Below are 15,594 nucleotides of genomic sequence, written 5' to 3'. Positions count from 1 at the left end.
CGGTTAGATTTTTGAGGATTAGGCCTCGAGGCGCCGTTGCCAGATAGAAAATACCTGGAAATCTGGGGGGGGGGGGAGCCTGGGGAGGGAGAAGTCTGGGGAGAGGCGAGATCTCTCATTGGGGTACATCATAGGCAGGGGTGGCCGAACTGTGGCTCTCCAGATGTTCATGGACTACATTTCCTGTGCCAACTGGCCATGCTGTTGGGTTTTATACTCTGCTTTACACAAGCCATAGGAGTCTCAAAGCAGCTTACAATAGTCTTCCCTTCCCCTCCTCAGAACAGGCACCCTGTGAGGTAGGTGAGGCTGAGAGAGCCCTGATAGAACTGCTCTGTGAGAACAGCACTATCAGGATTGTGACTAGCCCAAGGTCACCCAGCTGGCTGCATGTGGAAGAGCGGGGTATTAAGCCCAGCCCATCAGTTTAGAGGCCACCACTTTTAACCATAAAGCCATGGGAACTTCTATCATTGCCCTTACATTTATATATATATATATATATATATATATATATATATATATATATATATATATATATATATATATATATATATATATATGTATGTATGTATCTATGTATCTATGTATGTATGTATGTATGTATGTATGTATGTATGTATGTATATGTATATGTATATGTATATGTATATGTATATGTATATGTATATGTATATGTATATGTACATACACACACACACAAACACACACATATATATATAGTGCTGGAGAAGACTCTTGAGAGTCCTTTGGACTGCAAGGCAAACAAACTGGTCAGTCCTAGAGGAGATCAGCCCTGACTGCTCTTTAGAAGGCCAGATCCTGAAGATGAAACTCAAATACTTTGGCCACCTCATGAGAAGGAAGGACTCCCTGGAGAAGAGCCTGATGCTGGGAGCGATCGAGGGCAAAAGAAGAAGGGGACGACAGAGAATGAGGCGGCTGGATGGAGTCACTGAAGCAGTCGGTGCAAACTTAAATGGACTCCGGGGAATGGTAGAGGACAGGAAGGCCTGGAGGATCATTGTCCATGGGGTCGCGATGGGTCGGACATGACTTCGCAACTAACAACAGCAACAACAAATATATAAAATCCATGCAAGTAGAAAACAAGGTAACAGGGAGATAGGCTCTAGTTCAGCTTTCTCCCTGAGACAGTAGTTTTCTATAACTGTTTTTTTGCCCCTTCTCCTTTTTTGTTCAAGCCTGAACTCTCCCTAGAATCTGACATGGTTCAGTGGAGGCCAATGTATTTTTGGTCACATCATGAGAAGACAAAGAGTCCTTGGAAATCATGACAGTAATGCTAGGGAAGGTTGAAGTCCTCAGGAAAAAGGAAAACCCAACAGCAAATGGATTGCCTTAACACAGAGAGAAATATCCTGCAATATATTCTCACCAAATCCCTACACAGAACCTGTTGTGGAGCATTCCCAAGGGGAAAGTCTCTCTTCTCATTCGAAGGAGCCATTAGCAAGAGAAACCAAGCATGCCGCATGTTAGAAAACCTGTTCCCCTCCCTTTTCCAGAGCATTATTGCATCTTGGCGAGTGAATAAGCACATCGGGAGTGATTTCAGTGTACATAATGTAATGCTGTGTCAACACCAGCAGAGTGTCAGAGGTTACGTTTTCAGGGTCACCGGCGCTTACTAATTTCCCGCTGACAGGTCACTAGCTGACGTGGTACGTGTTGCGGCTTAGGGAGTGAGCTGAGACGCAGGAGGTTCCCAGTTCCAATCCTACCCTCTGGCACAATCCCTCGGCCTCAGTTGTGTTTCTGGCCACCCCACCCCCCCATGCCAAACAATGTGGGGTTAATACTGTCCTACCTTACCAGAGCTTAGGCTAGCTTGATCTCATCAGCTGAACACTGGCAATGACAGTTTTATTTCTCATATGTCTTTGTGAACTACAACTGAACTCGAGGGGGTCTGATTGGCTGGTTTAGCAAAGAATTATCATATGGCTGTATTTGGATGCTGTGACACAGTTTAACAGGATTAACTTTTGCTTATTTATTCACACTGTCACGATGGTCAGTTCATAGTCTGACGAGGGGTGCTTGCACTTGAAAGCTCACGCCTTGAATAAATCTTGGTCTTAAAGGTGCTACTGGACTCTGATTTTAAGGTTCAGCTCCAGTTAGGATTTGGAAGGGATACCTCCAAACAGGCTTTCTCAACAGGGGTTCTGTGAAACCCTGGGGTTTCTTGACGGTCCCAGCAGGGTTTCCCCAATGGGTTGGGAATCAATTAATGTTTATACATTTTTAATGTATAAATAGGGAGAGACAGGATCTCTCAGTGGGGTACATGGCCAAACTGTGGCTCTCCAGATGTCCATGGACTACATTTCCCATGAGCCCTTGCCTTTTGGCCATGCCATTGGTTTTTATACTCTGATTGGGCGGGGTGGGAAGGGCCAAGGCTTGCTGCATGTGATAGCGATTGGCGTCAAGACAGGTAAGTACTCACCTGTGCAGAAAATTGCATCTTTTGGAGGGTGGACTCCATTGCATTACACTCCCTTAACCACCACACTGAGCTGGGCCGTGCCATTTCTGACCGCAAGTGGGATCTTCTATCATTCAATGCCCTTCCATTTTGAAAAAAAAAACAATAAAAATCCACGCAGGTAGAAAGCTAGATATCAGGGAAATTCAGCTTTCTCCCTGAGACGTCAGGGAAAGTGGAAGCAATGCTTTCAGTGCATAAATAATAAACAAATAACGGACTCCCTTGTTCTTCTGGGAGATTGACCGACCTCACCCTGGAGGCTACCGTCCAAAAAAGCTGTGAAAAGTTAACAATGTGGAGACTCTCATAGAGAGCATATATAACATAAATATTCGTAGAACATGCTGAGTCACAAAGATAAATCACCATAACAGCTGTCGAAACAGCTTCAAGTCTATTGACTCCCAAATAAGTTTGCTCACTGCAGGAAAAGCCCAGGTATAGGTTATCTTTTCCCCACCTGGTGGAAAGTTTCCATGGAGTCACGATGCCAATTCCACCTGGAGCAAATGTGTCACAAGATAAAGAGACCCAATACAGACTAAACAACAGACCAACAGAATGCAGGTTTTCCGGTTTTGTGTATCTTCATCTGGGGTTCATTTGCACTCCCAGATTCATGGGCAGAGCTTCAGACTGCATGTCTGCTGCCTTAACACTCTGTGCCACAAGAGGCTGTCTATGGTATTACACAACACTAAAGTCCCTTTCCTCCCCCAACCCGCACCCCCAAAACAAATTTCCCAATCCGAGCCTTCTCGGTGATGGCACCAAAACTCTGGATCTATCTTCTCAGAGAGACTCGCCTGTCCCTTTATGTTGGCATCTTCTGCCACTATTGAAGGCTGTTTTGCTTAGTCTGGTTCTCCCTCAGCAGCTTCTCCTCTTAACCCTGTTTCAATTGTTTGTGTGGTTTTTAAGCAGCATTCTGATTTGTTTCTAATTGTTTTAACGAGGTCTGTGCTTGGCTTTTTAAGACTTTGTAAAAAAATATGTGCATTTAATCTATTAGCCCCCTTGGTGGCTGTGAGGGGAACAAAAAGGCAGGGTATAAATCTTGTAAATATATTAAATATTGAAGGAGACCATTGATTTCTCAAACAGTCAATCCCAAGAGGATGTGTCATTTTGTGATGCTCACCTCGGCCATGTTCTTTTTCACCAAAACATATGATGAGATTTCATGTGTTGGCCTGAAGCCAGTGGCACCTTTATGACCAACCAAGTTTAATTTGCACATGAATGCTTATACCTAGAATTAAACTATGTTGTTCTTAAAGACGCCACTCAAGTCAGGTATGATTAGATCAGTGGTTCTCAACCTGGGGGTCCGGACCCCTTTGGGGTTCGAACAACTCTTTCACAGGGGTCACAGCAGGGCAAGCAGCTTTCATGGAGGGGGGGGGAGTGCCATCCACACAACAGCCTTGCAGGGTAGATCGAGATAGGGCGTTCGTCTGTCTGGCGCAGCGGAAAAGAGCGAGATCGGCTTGGTGGGACAAGAGGCAGAACTGAACTGAGAAACCCCGGGGAAAAAACAATTTGTATTTAATCATGAACAATGGATCTTCATGCCAGTGGTCAGTTTTGGTTAAATTTCTTTGAAAGAACATTGCATAATTTTATGGTTGGGGGTCATCACAATGTGGGGAACTGTGTTAAAGGGCAGCAACATTAGGAAGGTTGAGAGCCACTAGATTAGAGCATGGGAATACGCACAACTTGTTAACCAGCTGTTTTGCATCAGGCCAACATTTTTCTAAGGGAAGGAGGAAACAGCAGTGTCTCAAGGAGAGAAATTTTCAAGGAGGTGCCAAAACCTTGGTTGTTTCCTTTCCAAGGGTGTATTCCCTTGGATTCCATTCCTGAAATCTTTATAATTCTCTAATAACCAGATTGCTGTTTTGTTTTTTTCTCTCTCTAACGGATTAGTTGGGCAGCTCTACTGGGGATGTTTTTCATTTTGAATTGAGACTTCTGTGCGTTTTATGAGCCTTGTTAATGGGAAGGTAGGAAATGCACATGTATAAATTTGTTAACCAATAAAAGAAACATTAAAAAGCGAGGAGGGTAGGTGGGTTTTGTTCCCAGCAAGGCTTCTGATTGGCTGGGCAAAATTTTTAAATTGTTGCTTTGGTAGCAGTTGTAACTATAGCACAAGGACCTTCCCTGGGGTATATCACAGCGGCCATTTTGTGGCAGGCTCCGCCTCCTGTGGCAACCATTTTGCAGTTGTACACTGTGTCAGAATTTCTGCACTCTCAAAAAGACCAGGGACTCCTGGGATACCCTGAGCCAAACCTGTGCCTGCCACGGAGCTACGAAGTTTAAGCGGGCAAAAGGACGCATCAATTCTGACCAGTCCTGGGGCTTCATACTGCCAGCCAATCACAGCAGCTGACGTTGCACATCCTTCCTGTGTCTGAAGCGGGCGGAATGGAACACGCCATTTCAGACTGCAGGTGGAAGCAAACTGAAAGAGGTGAGACAGCGCTCACGTGTAAAATACCAGTAAGACCCTATAAACTATTGTGCTTGAGCATGTAACATGTTATTTTGACCACTGTGTGGAAATCATGGCTTTTAAAAAAAATCCCTGTTCTTCATTCCAGAGGTTCAGAGCAGTGCATATGGTTATCTTTCCCTTCCAGTTGTCTGTCACATCAACCCTGCAAGGTAGGCCAGACTGAGAAACTGACTGACCCAAGTTCATCCAGCGAGCTTCATGGCATAGATTTGAACTCAGATCCGGGAACTGATTTCTCAACACAGTGACAAGCACTGCACCCAAGGCACTGGTATTCCATATAAGACGATACGGGTGTTCTCTTCTGTAAGTGTGAACCTGTTTATGAAACTATAACAAGGGGACAAGCTCTGATTGGCTCTGTATACCTTCCACAGTGACTCTGGTGATATACGAAAGCTACTTCCCACGGCAGTGAAATTCCCACATCAGGCTTCGCATACAGGACCAGTCCTTCGAGAGAAGAAAAACGTACCCATTCCAATCCGTGGTTCCTTGCATGCAGCCATGATTCTAGAGACATTGCCAATGTTCGCATCTTGGGCTGGTGTTCTCACCATCCCTAATGTTATCCACAAGCAGAAATGCAACTCACGATAGAATGAGGACGTCAAATATAGAAAATTCCGGGCCAGACAGGGCTCATTGGCGAGCAGACTGAAGTGCGTATAAGTTCGTGGGTTTCCCCTTGTTTCTCATTCGGCCTTGGTGTTTACTTCAATAAAGGAGCTGTGTTTTATTATTATTATTATTGTATTTATTCCCCGCCTCCCCCCGAAGGCTGTTTCCAAATAAATTTTGGAGTCTGCCTCTGCTGAACCTGCAGACTTATTAAAACCATTTTTAAAAATAAACAACAAAAACAAGCATTGACGAAATTTCTCGGTTTCTCAGTGGAACAGGCTTCCTCGGGAGGTGGTGGGTTCTCCATCTTTGGAAAATTTTAAACAGGCTGGATAGCCATCTGACGGAGAGGCTGATTCTGTGAAGGTTCAAGGGGGTGGCAGGTGACAGTGGAGGAGCCATAGGGTTGTGAGTGTCCTGCATAATGCAGGAGGTTGGACTAGATAACCCAGGAGGTCCCTTCCAACTCTATGATTCTATGATTTCTAAGTGTTTGTGATGTGCTTTGTGTACAAAGAAGAACAGAAGACCAGGCAGGACAAAGGGTTGCCAGCTCTGGGTTGGGAAATACCTGAAGACTATGATTCAATGAAATATTATATTAGGGATGACAGTCTTCATGTGGGACTAGAATTACACCTCATCTCCAGACTACAGAGATTAGCTCTCCTGTTGCTTGGAGGGTGGTCTCTAGGGTCTTGTACCCCACTGAGGTCCCAGTCCCCCCCAGGTGCCATCCTCCAATCCCCAAGAATTTCCCAAACTGGAGAGAGCTACCTGACCCTGTTGTTGGGAAGGGGGGACTAGCCAACCATACATTATACCCCCCCCCCAATCACAAATCAAGAAAAAGGAAATATTCAAAGATACAGAATGTGTTAGCATTCTAAATGTAACTTCGGAGGGAAATCCTATCCATCTGCCCACAAGATTCTTCCAATAATATCAAAAAAAAAAGGATACACAGAATCAAGCAATAGAAAAAAAAGACCCGTGAATTACGGGTTAAACACCATAATATCAAGGCGTCTTGAAGAAAAGTTGTCATCTTAAATATTCTTTATTCCAATAGATTCCGTTTCACTATTCTTGACTTCAATTGTAGTGACGAGCCACAAGTTCAGATGGTTTTGTTAATTCTTCTTCAGACAGATATCTTGATAGAAAGGCACCGCCCTTCGTTTCATTTTCCAGTGTTTTAAGATCTATCAACGCCAACATCAAGAGCTAAGTCGAAAGATAATTTTCTAGCAGGCTCCAAGTCAGTGGCATAACTAATACACAGATTGTGTCTTTTTCTGTCACGAGTCTTCCGGCATTTCCTTGAGAAAGCCTCCTCCAAGGCCCAACTCCATAAAAATACTAGCTTGGCGGTGAATCCCCTTCAAATCAAAAGGGCTCAAGCCCAAGCTGCAGTTGGTCCAGCTGGGCCTAGAAGGGGCAATTTCAGCCTATTTTATTATTTTCATTTTATTCATTCAGCTTATATGCCGCCCCTCACTGTGACGTCGTGGGGCAGCGTGCCTGGAAGAAAATTCATAAAACATTTGCAATCATTTGAAACAAAGAAATATAACTGTCCTAGCTAATATATATATAGTGTAAAGGTAAAGGTATCCCCTGTTCAAGCACCGGGTCATGTCTGACCCTTGGGGTGACGTCCTCCAGCGTTTTCACGGCAGACTCAATACGGGGTGGTTTGCCAGTGCCTCCCCCAGTCGTTACCGTTTACCCCCCAGCAGCAAGCTGGGTGCTCATTTTACCGACCTCGGAAGGATGGAAGGCGGAGTCAACCTTGAGCCGGCTGCTGGGATCGAACTCCCAGCCTCATGGGCAGACAGTTTCAGACAGCATGTCGCTACCTTACCACTCTGCGCCACAAGAGGCTCAATCATATATAGCGTATAACATAACAAAGAACGGCCTGTAACAGATGAGTGGGACGCATTGGGTGTCAGGGTTAGTTTCCTGGCCAATGGGTCAATTATGTGGGTCCTCGTTGCTGGTTTTATCCAAAAGCCTGGCGGAAAAGCTTCATTTAACAGGCCCTACAGAACTAAGTTCTGATAGGACCTTGATCTTGTTGGGGAGCTTATTCCACCTGGTTTGGGAGGCAGATGACAAAGCTCTGGCTTAGGTTGAGGCCGGGCGGATTTTTAGGGGCCAGGGACCACCAGGTTCTTGGAACGGACAGACCAAATTGCTCTTCATCTTTGGAGAGTATAGGCAAGCAGATGGTCCTTGAGGTATGCAGGACCCTGACCGCATATGGCCTTGAAGGTGAGTGCCAGCACCTTAAACCTGATCCGGTATTCAGCTGGTAGCCAGTGCAGCTGCTGGAGACGTGGCTCATTCGCCACTTAATTACCGGTGCAGCACCCTCCGAGGAAGCAGGTCTTGACGGGCGAGCCCTAGAATCAGAAAACACATTTCGGCGTGTTGCGCCAAGTCGAGCGCCATCCGAAAATCAGCCATGTACTTCGTAAACACCTCGGGTTCCGCAGCCAGGGCACCTATGCCATAGGTACAGCGAACCAAAAGGAAGGGGGAAAAAAAACAAAACAAATAGACTTGGGATCCCTCCCATCTTTCTCCTGGCTAGCCAATAACCGTCTCGCTCGCCTGTTATTTTGGAAGCTGCCAAGGAGCAGAGAAGCAGCCGGTGTATGTACGTCCTGGAAGCAGCCAAAGCAGCTCGAACGGGCAACGCAGACAGGGGTAAGGCGGCATTGGGGGGCAGCTGGGTCAAAGGATGCGTTTGGGGACACAGAAGGCGCCAAATCTCCCCAACTGGGTAATCCTCCTGCCCCTAACCCATTCCTTTCTCCGAAGGTGTCAATCTCCTGCAACTTGGTTGACCCTAGGAAAGTGGGGTGTGCGCATGGGTGAGGGGGCACCGATCCCGGCTGCCTTCCCCCCTGGAGCCAACCCCCCTTGGGCTTATTCCTGCAGTAGGGCCAAATTCTCCCCGCGTTTTTCCTTGGCAAAGCAGGGACGGTGGGCTCTGATTTTGCAGAATCACAGGCAGCCTTTCCTATTCTGGCTTAATTTTGTTCCTGGCCGTCTGTCCTTAGCCTATTGCATCCCCCTGACCCAAAACAGAGACGCTTACCTTTTATTGGGGTTTTTTTGCTCCCCTGGGCGAATATTTAGGGACACGCTCCGCTGCCTTAGGCGTGATTGCAGGTGCATGCTATTATTATTATTAGTACTAGTTGATGATGATTATTATTAATTACCCGCGCCGTGTTCCGCTCCCGTGCGTTGCTCTGCTTCTTTCCTCGTCGTCTTTATTAACCAATTCTGCAGAATTTATTTATCATTTTTTAAAGCAACGCCGCCCCCTCCCCCTCCCCCTCCCCCTCCCCCACCCCTAACTTTCTCCAATTATATTTTTGGGGAAAGCGGGTGACCCGTGCAATTGGCGTTGGGAGATCCTGCTACATTGCTGGAAGCCTTTGCAATCCCGCGCTCGCCGAAGCTTTTACTCTCGAGTAGACATGATGCACGGGGGGGGGCTCGATCCCCGCTGCGCGCGCGGCGTCCGACTCTTCCCAGGGCGGGTGCAATGCAGGGTGCAAAGCGTTGGAGAAACCCTCACCTCCCCCCCCTCTGGAGGATTTACTCGCGAGGAAGCCCCTCCCGCGCCTTTATGTAACCCGCCGCCCCCTGCCCGCGCCGAGCCGCACCGCGTGGGGGGACGCTGCGCCAGCCGGCTCGCCTCTGCGGCGGCTCCTTCCCCTTCGCCCCGCCCAGGGCCGGGCAGGCCCCGCCCCCTCGCCCTTCCCCTGCCCGGCCCAGCCGCGGAGTCGAGCGCCGGAGGCCGTCGATCGCTCCGCCCGGCTCGCCCCCATCCGCGCGCTCGGCGCTCGGCAGCGCCAGCCCCGGCCGTTCCACGCCGTCGACTCGACCGGTTGGGCGGCGCCGGGCGCGGGAGACGGAGCGCGCGAGCGAGCGAGGAGCGCCGGACGGGCAGGCGGGAGTCCCACAGGTAGGGAGGCCGGGGGGGCTGGCGCCTCGGTCCGCCGGTTCGGGACTTGGTGAGGGGGAGGGGCGGGGGCCGCCCTGAGCGCCCTTTTGGAGGAGTGGGGGCTTTTGGGGGGCTTTCGGGACCCCAAGGGGAAAGGCCAGGCCGGGGGTGGGGGGCTTTCCCTATCTATAGGGATTTCTCCCTTTGAAGAAGGGCCTCGCCCCTTCCCTCTCGCTAACGCCTCGGATTTCAGCCTCCTCCTCCCCAATTTTCAGCCTTCCCCTCCCCAATTTTGGACTCCCCTCCCCCCAGGATGCCTGCTGGTCGGAGCCTGCCCCCCCTCCCCACTGTTTGGCCAGGGCTGGTCGAGAGCCTCTTGGGACCCCGTGCCGGGTTGTGTGTATGCTCCTAGCCCGCGTTGGGGGGGGGGAATGCGGGTCTGCAGACACGTGTCTATGGAACCTGGGTGAGAATTGCAGGCGTCTCGGTAGATACGTGTTTGTGACATCCTGGTGTGTCTGGATGGAAGGTGCATGTCTGTGCACACGGTTCTGCGGGGAAGGTGTGTCTCTGGATGGAGGATATGTGCTGGGATACACGGGTCTGTATGGATGGGGCATGCCAATATACACGTGTCTAGATGGGAGGTGTGTGTCTGGATGGAAAGTGCGTGTCAGTATACACGGATCTGTACGGGTGCTGCATGCCACTACACGTGGGTCTGTTTGTACGGTGAATGGGGTAGGAACCTAAAAATGGAAGGAGTCTCGAGGGTCACCCAGCAGGACCCCCTGCAAAATGAACCCCTGCTACTGAATCAGCTCCTCAGTCCATTAAGACCAGTATCGCCCGCTCAGGCTGGCAGCGATGCCGGGGATCGAACCTGGGATCTCCTGCATGCCAGGCAGATGGTTTGCCACTGAACCACAGCTAAACACAGGGAATTTGCAATTAATCCAATGCAGGAAGGTCACAACTCTTCCCCCCCCTACTCTCCTGGTGACCCTCACTCTATGCCCACTGTCTGTGGGCACATGTCTCTGAAACCCTGGCATGCCTAAATGGAAGGCTTTGGTCTCTATGCCAGCCTTTTCCAAGTTTTTTTTTACTGTTGAGAAACCTCTAAAGCAGGGGTAGTCAACCTGTGGTCCTCCAGATGTCCATGGACTACAATTCCCAGGAGCCCCTGCCAGCAAAAGCTGGCAGGGGCTCATGGGAATTGTAGTCCATGGACATCTGGAGGGCCACAGGTTGACTACCCCTGCCCTAAAGGATTTTTTGGTCTTTGAGAAACTACAGGAGTGGCCCAACGTGTGGTTGAGAAATACAGCTGTAGACATGCCCACCTGGAGCCCCTCCCCACCCACCCCCAGGCCCATCATTGGCCATTTGGGGTCGGTGGGTGGGTAAACGAGTCGACATGACCATATAGGGTTGTGTCATCCAATCAATGTTTAACACATTAAAAAATATATACAAAATTAATTAACTCCCACCCATGGGGGAAACCCTTCCAAGGCCATCAAGAAACCCAGGGGAAAAAATTGAGTCCAGGGGCACCTTTAAGACCAACAAAGATTTATTCAAGGCGTGAGCTTTCGAGTGCAAGCACTCTCCCTCAGACAAAATGGAACAAGAATCATGAGAGTGCAGATATATAGAAAAGGAACAATTAGTGTGTCATCGTATCCAAATGATGCCATATGATAATTCTTTGCTAAAACAGCTAATCAGCCCTTTTTGAGTTCATTTTGCAGTTCACAAAAACTTTGGAGAACTCAAACTGTCCATTTTTTTAGTAAATAAAACATGTCCATGTTAGTTTCACAAAACCCTGGTTGATGAAGCCTGCTCTGGACACATATCAAAACATGGGTTGCTGTAAAAAAATCTTTGTGTACCCATGTCTATTTAAACCAGTGGCCCTCAACCCTTTAATACAGTTCCTCATGTTGGGGTGACCCCCCAACCAGAAAATTAGGCAAGGGTTCTTTCACAGAAATTAAACCTAAATTGACCAATGGCATGAAGATCCATTGTTCATGATTGTATATAAATTGGTTTTTTCCGTGGGTTTCTCAGTTCTGTTCCGCCTCTTGTCCCACCATGCCGATCTCGCTCTTTTCTGCTGCTCCAGACAGACGAACGCTCTATCTTGATCTAACTTGATCTACCCCGCAAGGCTGTTGTGTAGATGGCACCCATTTGGCCATGCTGCTTGCCCTCTCGCGAGCCCTGTGAAAGGAGTCCCGATCCCCAGGTTGAGAACCACTGGTTTAAACCCTGGTGTGTCTGTACAGAAGATGTGTGTCTTGCATGCACATGTCTACAAAACCCTGGTGTGTCTGTATGTAGCCATCATTGAATTGGCTGCCATGTGTTGCATGGCGGGGGGGGGGGGGGGAGACTTGTTTTCAAATCCAGACTCTGTCATAGAAACCCACTGGCAACTTTGGTCTGCTTGCTTTCTCTTTCCAGCCTTGGTAAGACTTTCTCTTTCTAGCCTTGGTAAAACCCGTAAAGGCCCCTGTGTACACATAACGAAATGTGCATATCTGTGTACACGTGTATGTTTATGCGGGTGTGTCTGTTTGTATATCATGGACATAACATTGTCTGCAATCTGTAATCTCTGCGGAGCTGGGCGTGTGCAAGGATAATAAAATGTGCGCGTAGCCCTGGACAAACTTGGCAGAGAGTGCATGTCCGACGTGATTATTCTTTGTGTGCACCTTGAGTCATTGTTACCTAGTCTTCAACTACCGTGTGACTGAATGTGCTGCTTAAGGGCCCCTCCTTTTTCTAGGTTGTGCTCCTCAGTTTTACTTCTAAGGAGAGCGAACACTTGCTCTTTCTTATAAACCGGCTCCCTGAAATTTGTGTACAAGGCACGTTTGCCTTCTTTACACAATACTGCGCACGTTGGCCTATTTTGCACATGTTGGATAATGCACTGGCAATGCGCTGTAGAAGTAGATTTTCCTGTTCCGCACAGGAAAACCCAGCTGCAAAAGCACATTGGAAGCGCATTATCCTATGTGTGCCAAAAGGGCCGTTGAAATCAAGAAGGGAGCAGGCCTGTCCCCTGCTTGAGAGCACGGTGCCTGAATTCATAAGCCGCCACTAGGATCAGGCGCATTTGAAAAAGGAGCTCTCCCAGTAACAGGGTACACTTCCTGTGGTCATGAGCTGAGGATTCTGGGTAGTTTGCGGAGAAGGCCAGAGTGATTGTACCCACTCCTTTCCTGCCTGCCTTTATTTCAAAAGGATAGATTCAAATGAGTAGCCGTGTTGGTCTGAAGTAGCACAATAAAATCAGAGTCCAGTAGCACCTTTAAGACCAACAAAAGGTATGCCTTGTAATTGTTGCTGGTCCCTGTAAATAGGTGTCTGTGTGTATTTATCCACCAAGCATGCATGTCTGTTTATACCAGGGATTTCAAGCCCTCTTTATTTGAAAGGTTGTCACTTGGAGGAGGGCAGGATGCTGTTTCTGTTGGCTGCAGAGGAAAGGACGCGCAGTAATGGGTTTAAACTTCAAGTACAACGATATAGGCTAGATATCAGGAAAAAAATGTTCACAGTCAGAGTGGTTCAGCAGTGGAATAGGCTGCCTAAGGAGGTGGTGAGCTCCCCCTCACTGGCAGTCTTCAAGCAAAGGTTGGATACACACTTTTCTTGTATGCTTTAGGATGGTTAGGGCTGATCCTGCGTTGAGCAGGGGGATGGACTAGGTGGCCTGTATGGCCCCTTCCAACTCTATGGTTCTATGATTCTATGATTCTCAAACAGGGGTCCAGGGTCTCATTTTGGATCTGTCTTCAGAGAGGCACACAGTATGATTCACCAATAAGGAACAAGAAATATTGACTGGCTGAGGATTCTGCTATTATGAACATCTGCAGGACTCAAACTAGCCGGAACAAACTAAATAAGATTTTTCACACCTGTTGAAAAGGGTCAAAATGCAGTTGTATCGGTGTGCATTTGTACAATTGACCGCTGATGAAGATCTGTTTGATCTTCAAGGTAAAAAAAATTATTTGGCAGTAGAGGTGTACGCACTTAGGTGTTTTATGGGTGTTAAATGGATATTCTTTCATGGCTTTTAAACCTTTTGCGCTCCTGTAAGAAAACAGTTTGTATTTTTCTAAAATTGAATTTATCCCTAACCTTTTTCGTTCTCACCTGTATTTCATGCTGGGTTTTTGTTTTCCTTTTCTGTTACTTGTTGTTTATCTACGAAGCACGCATGTCTGTTTATACCAGGGATTTCCAACCAGGGGTCTGCAGACCCCTGGGGAGGGGGGGACTACAGGAGCCTCAGAGGGGGTCCATAGTCTTTCCGCTCCTGTCTTGGCCACAAGCTACAGAACTGGCTAGCTGGAGGGCTTGGTGGCTAGTCTGGGGCATAAATATCGGGGGTGGGGGCAGTTGTAGTGTGGTATGGGGGATCCAGGCTCTCTTCTTAGTTCCTGCCCTACTTTCCAGCCTACATGAGGCGGAGCCATGGTTGTAGTAATGTAGCAGGGAACGGGAACAAGGGTGTGTGTGTGTGGTTACATCACTTCTGGGAGTGTGGCAGGGAGGTGTGACCAGCTGACATCACTTAGAATCATAGAATTATAGAATCATAGAGTTGGAAGGGGCCACACAGGCCATCTAGTCCAACCCCCTGCTCAACGCAGGATCAGCCCTAAGCATCCTAAAGCACCCAAGAAAAGTGTGCATCCAACCTTTGCTTGAAGACTGCCAGTGAGGGGGAGCTCACCACCTCCTTAGGCAGCCTATTCCACTGCTGACAGAAGCTAACAACATTTGTGGCAGGGGAAGAGCTTTTGTGAGTCATGGCTCACTCCTTCCCCACTGAAACGGAAGGGGAACGAAGAGGTTGTCCCAAGGACTTTGGAGGACGGTGGATGTTGAGGAGGGATTTTAAATGAGAAGTTCCTAGGGGTGAATTGGAGGGCAGCTCTTGATGAAAAAAGGGCCGTCAAAGGGGTGTGGTTGAGGGATGGAGAACATGCCCCAAACAAAGGTGAGCCCTTTTCAAGCCTGGTCGATGGCAATGGGTGTCATTTCAAATAGGTGTTTCGCTCTTCCATTAAAGCCACTGGTCACGCAAGGACTTAAATTTCATTCATTCATTCATTCATTCATTCATTCATTCATTCATTCATTCATTCATTCATTCATTCATTCATTCATTCATTCATTCATATGTGGATTGTTATACCGCTGCTCTTCCAGTGGTCTCGTGGCGGTTCACACTAAATAAAACAGTAAAATACAATAAAACCCCATAAAAACACGCCTTATAACAATAAATATATAGAATCACAGAATCCTAGAGTTGGAAGGGGCCATACAGGCCATCTAGTCCAACCCCCTGCTCAATGCAGGATCAGCCCTAAGCACCCTAAAGCAGTTTGCCATATAGACAGATGGCAAACTAGGTTCATTCTTATGAGTATCTTTCTCCCCCCCCCCCCATTCAGCCGGAGGGTCAAGCCTTCTTCCACTGAGGGTGAGGATCCAGATCTAAAAGGCATCGAGGGGGGTCCTCTCGTGGAAACGCCGGGACTCCACCCTGGCCTCAACTGTATGACTGGCGGAAGAGCTCTGTCTTGCAGGCCCTGCAAAAAGCTGACAGTTCCGGCAGAGCCCTCAGCTCCTGCTGAATCTGCCCCGTGTATACAAACACCATAAAATGTCACTCTGATCAATAACTTCAGTCAGGCAGCTGGGCTGGGAAGCAGCGGAAGAGCAAGATTCGAATCCGGAAGCAGCTTAAAGACCAACACAAGGTCTGGGGTCCGAGTTTTTGAGAGCTGCTCTTCCGCCGAGGAGGTCTGACAATGGGGGCTTTGAGTCTCTGGGAAACCGGTTGGACGTTGGGTTGTTCAGATCTCGGGCTGTGGTCACGCGAGGCGGTGGAAAACAGAGATCGGCATG

At 48.2% G+C, this 15,594-nt stretch overlaps 1 protein-coding gene and 1 long non-coding RNA gene across 6 annotated transcripts in view; one reads left to right on the top strand and one right to left on the bottom strand.

Annotated features, from left to right (window-relative positions):
• Nucleotides 1-6,710: 6,710 nt before the first annotated feature.
• On the bottom strand, nucleotides 6,711-8,165 carry LOC143838614 (uncharacterized). Its single transcript, XR_013231432.1, has 2 exons — nucleotides 7,964-8,165; nucleotides 6,711-7,193 (listed from the first exon to the last, which is right to left on the bottom strand). It is a non-coding gene; the product is annotated as an uncharacterized LOC143838614 (long non-coding RNA).
• An 87-nt stretch (nucleotides 8,166-8,252) lies between these two features.
• Nucleotides 8,253-15,594, top strand: part of KRAS (KRAS proto-oncogene, GTPase) — a 46,719-nt gene continuing 39,377 nt past the window's right edge. For 2 of the 5 annotated variants that reach the window (XM_077340248.1, XM_077340245.1), the window contains exon 1: nucleotides 8,253-8,387. In XM_077340248.1, coding sequence (XP_077196363.1) covers nucleotides 8,336-8,387 — 52 coding nt within the window. In that variant the 5' untranslated portion in view covers nucleotides 8,253-8,335. Of the gene's footprint in view, nucleotides 8,388-9,456; nucleotides 9,661-15,594 lie in introns of those variants that run through there. The other 3 variants (XM_077340249.1, XM_077340246.1, XM_077340250.1) reach the window with 3 other exon arrangements.

The sequence above is a fragment of the Paroedura picta genome, chromosome 5 (genome assembly GCF_049243985.1).
Source record: "Paroedura picta isolate Pp20150507F chromosome 5, Ppicta_v3.0, whole genome shotgun sequence".
NCBI classification, from domain to species: domain Eukaryota; kingdom Metazoa; phylum Chordata; class Lepidosauria; order Squamata; family Gekkonidae; genus Paroedura; species Paroedura picta.
Note: the sequence above shows the minus strand (reverse complement) of the source record. Positions and strands in the feature narration are given on the sequence as shown.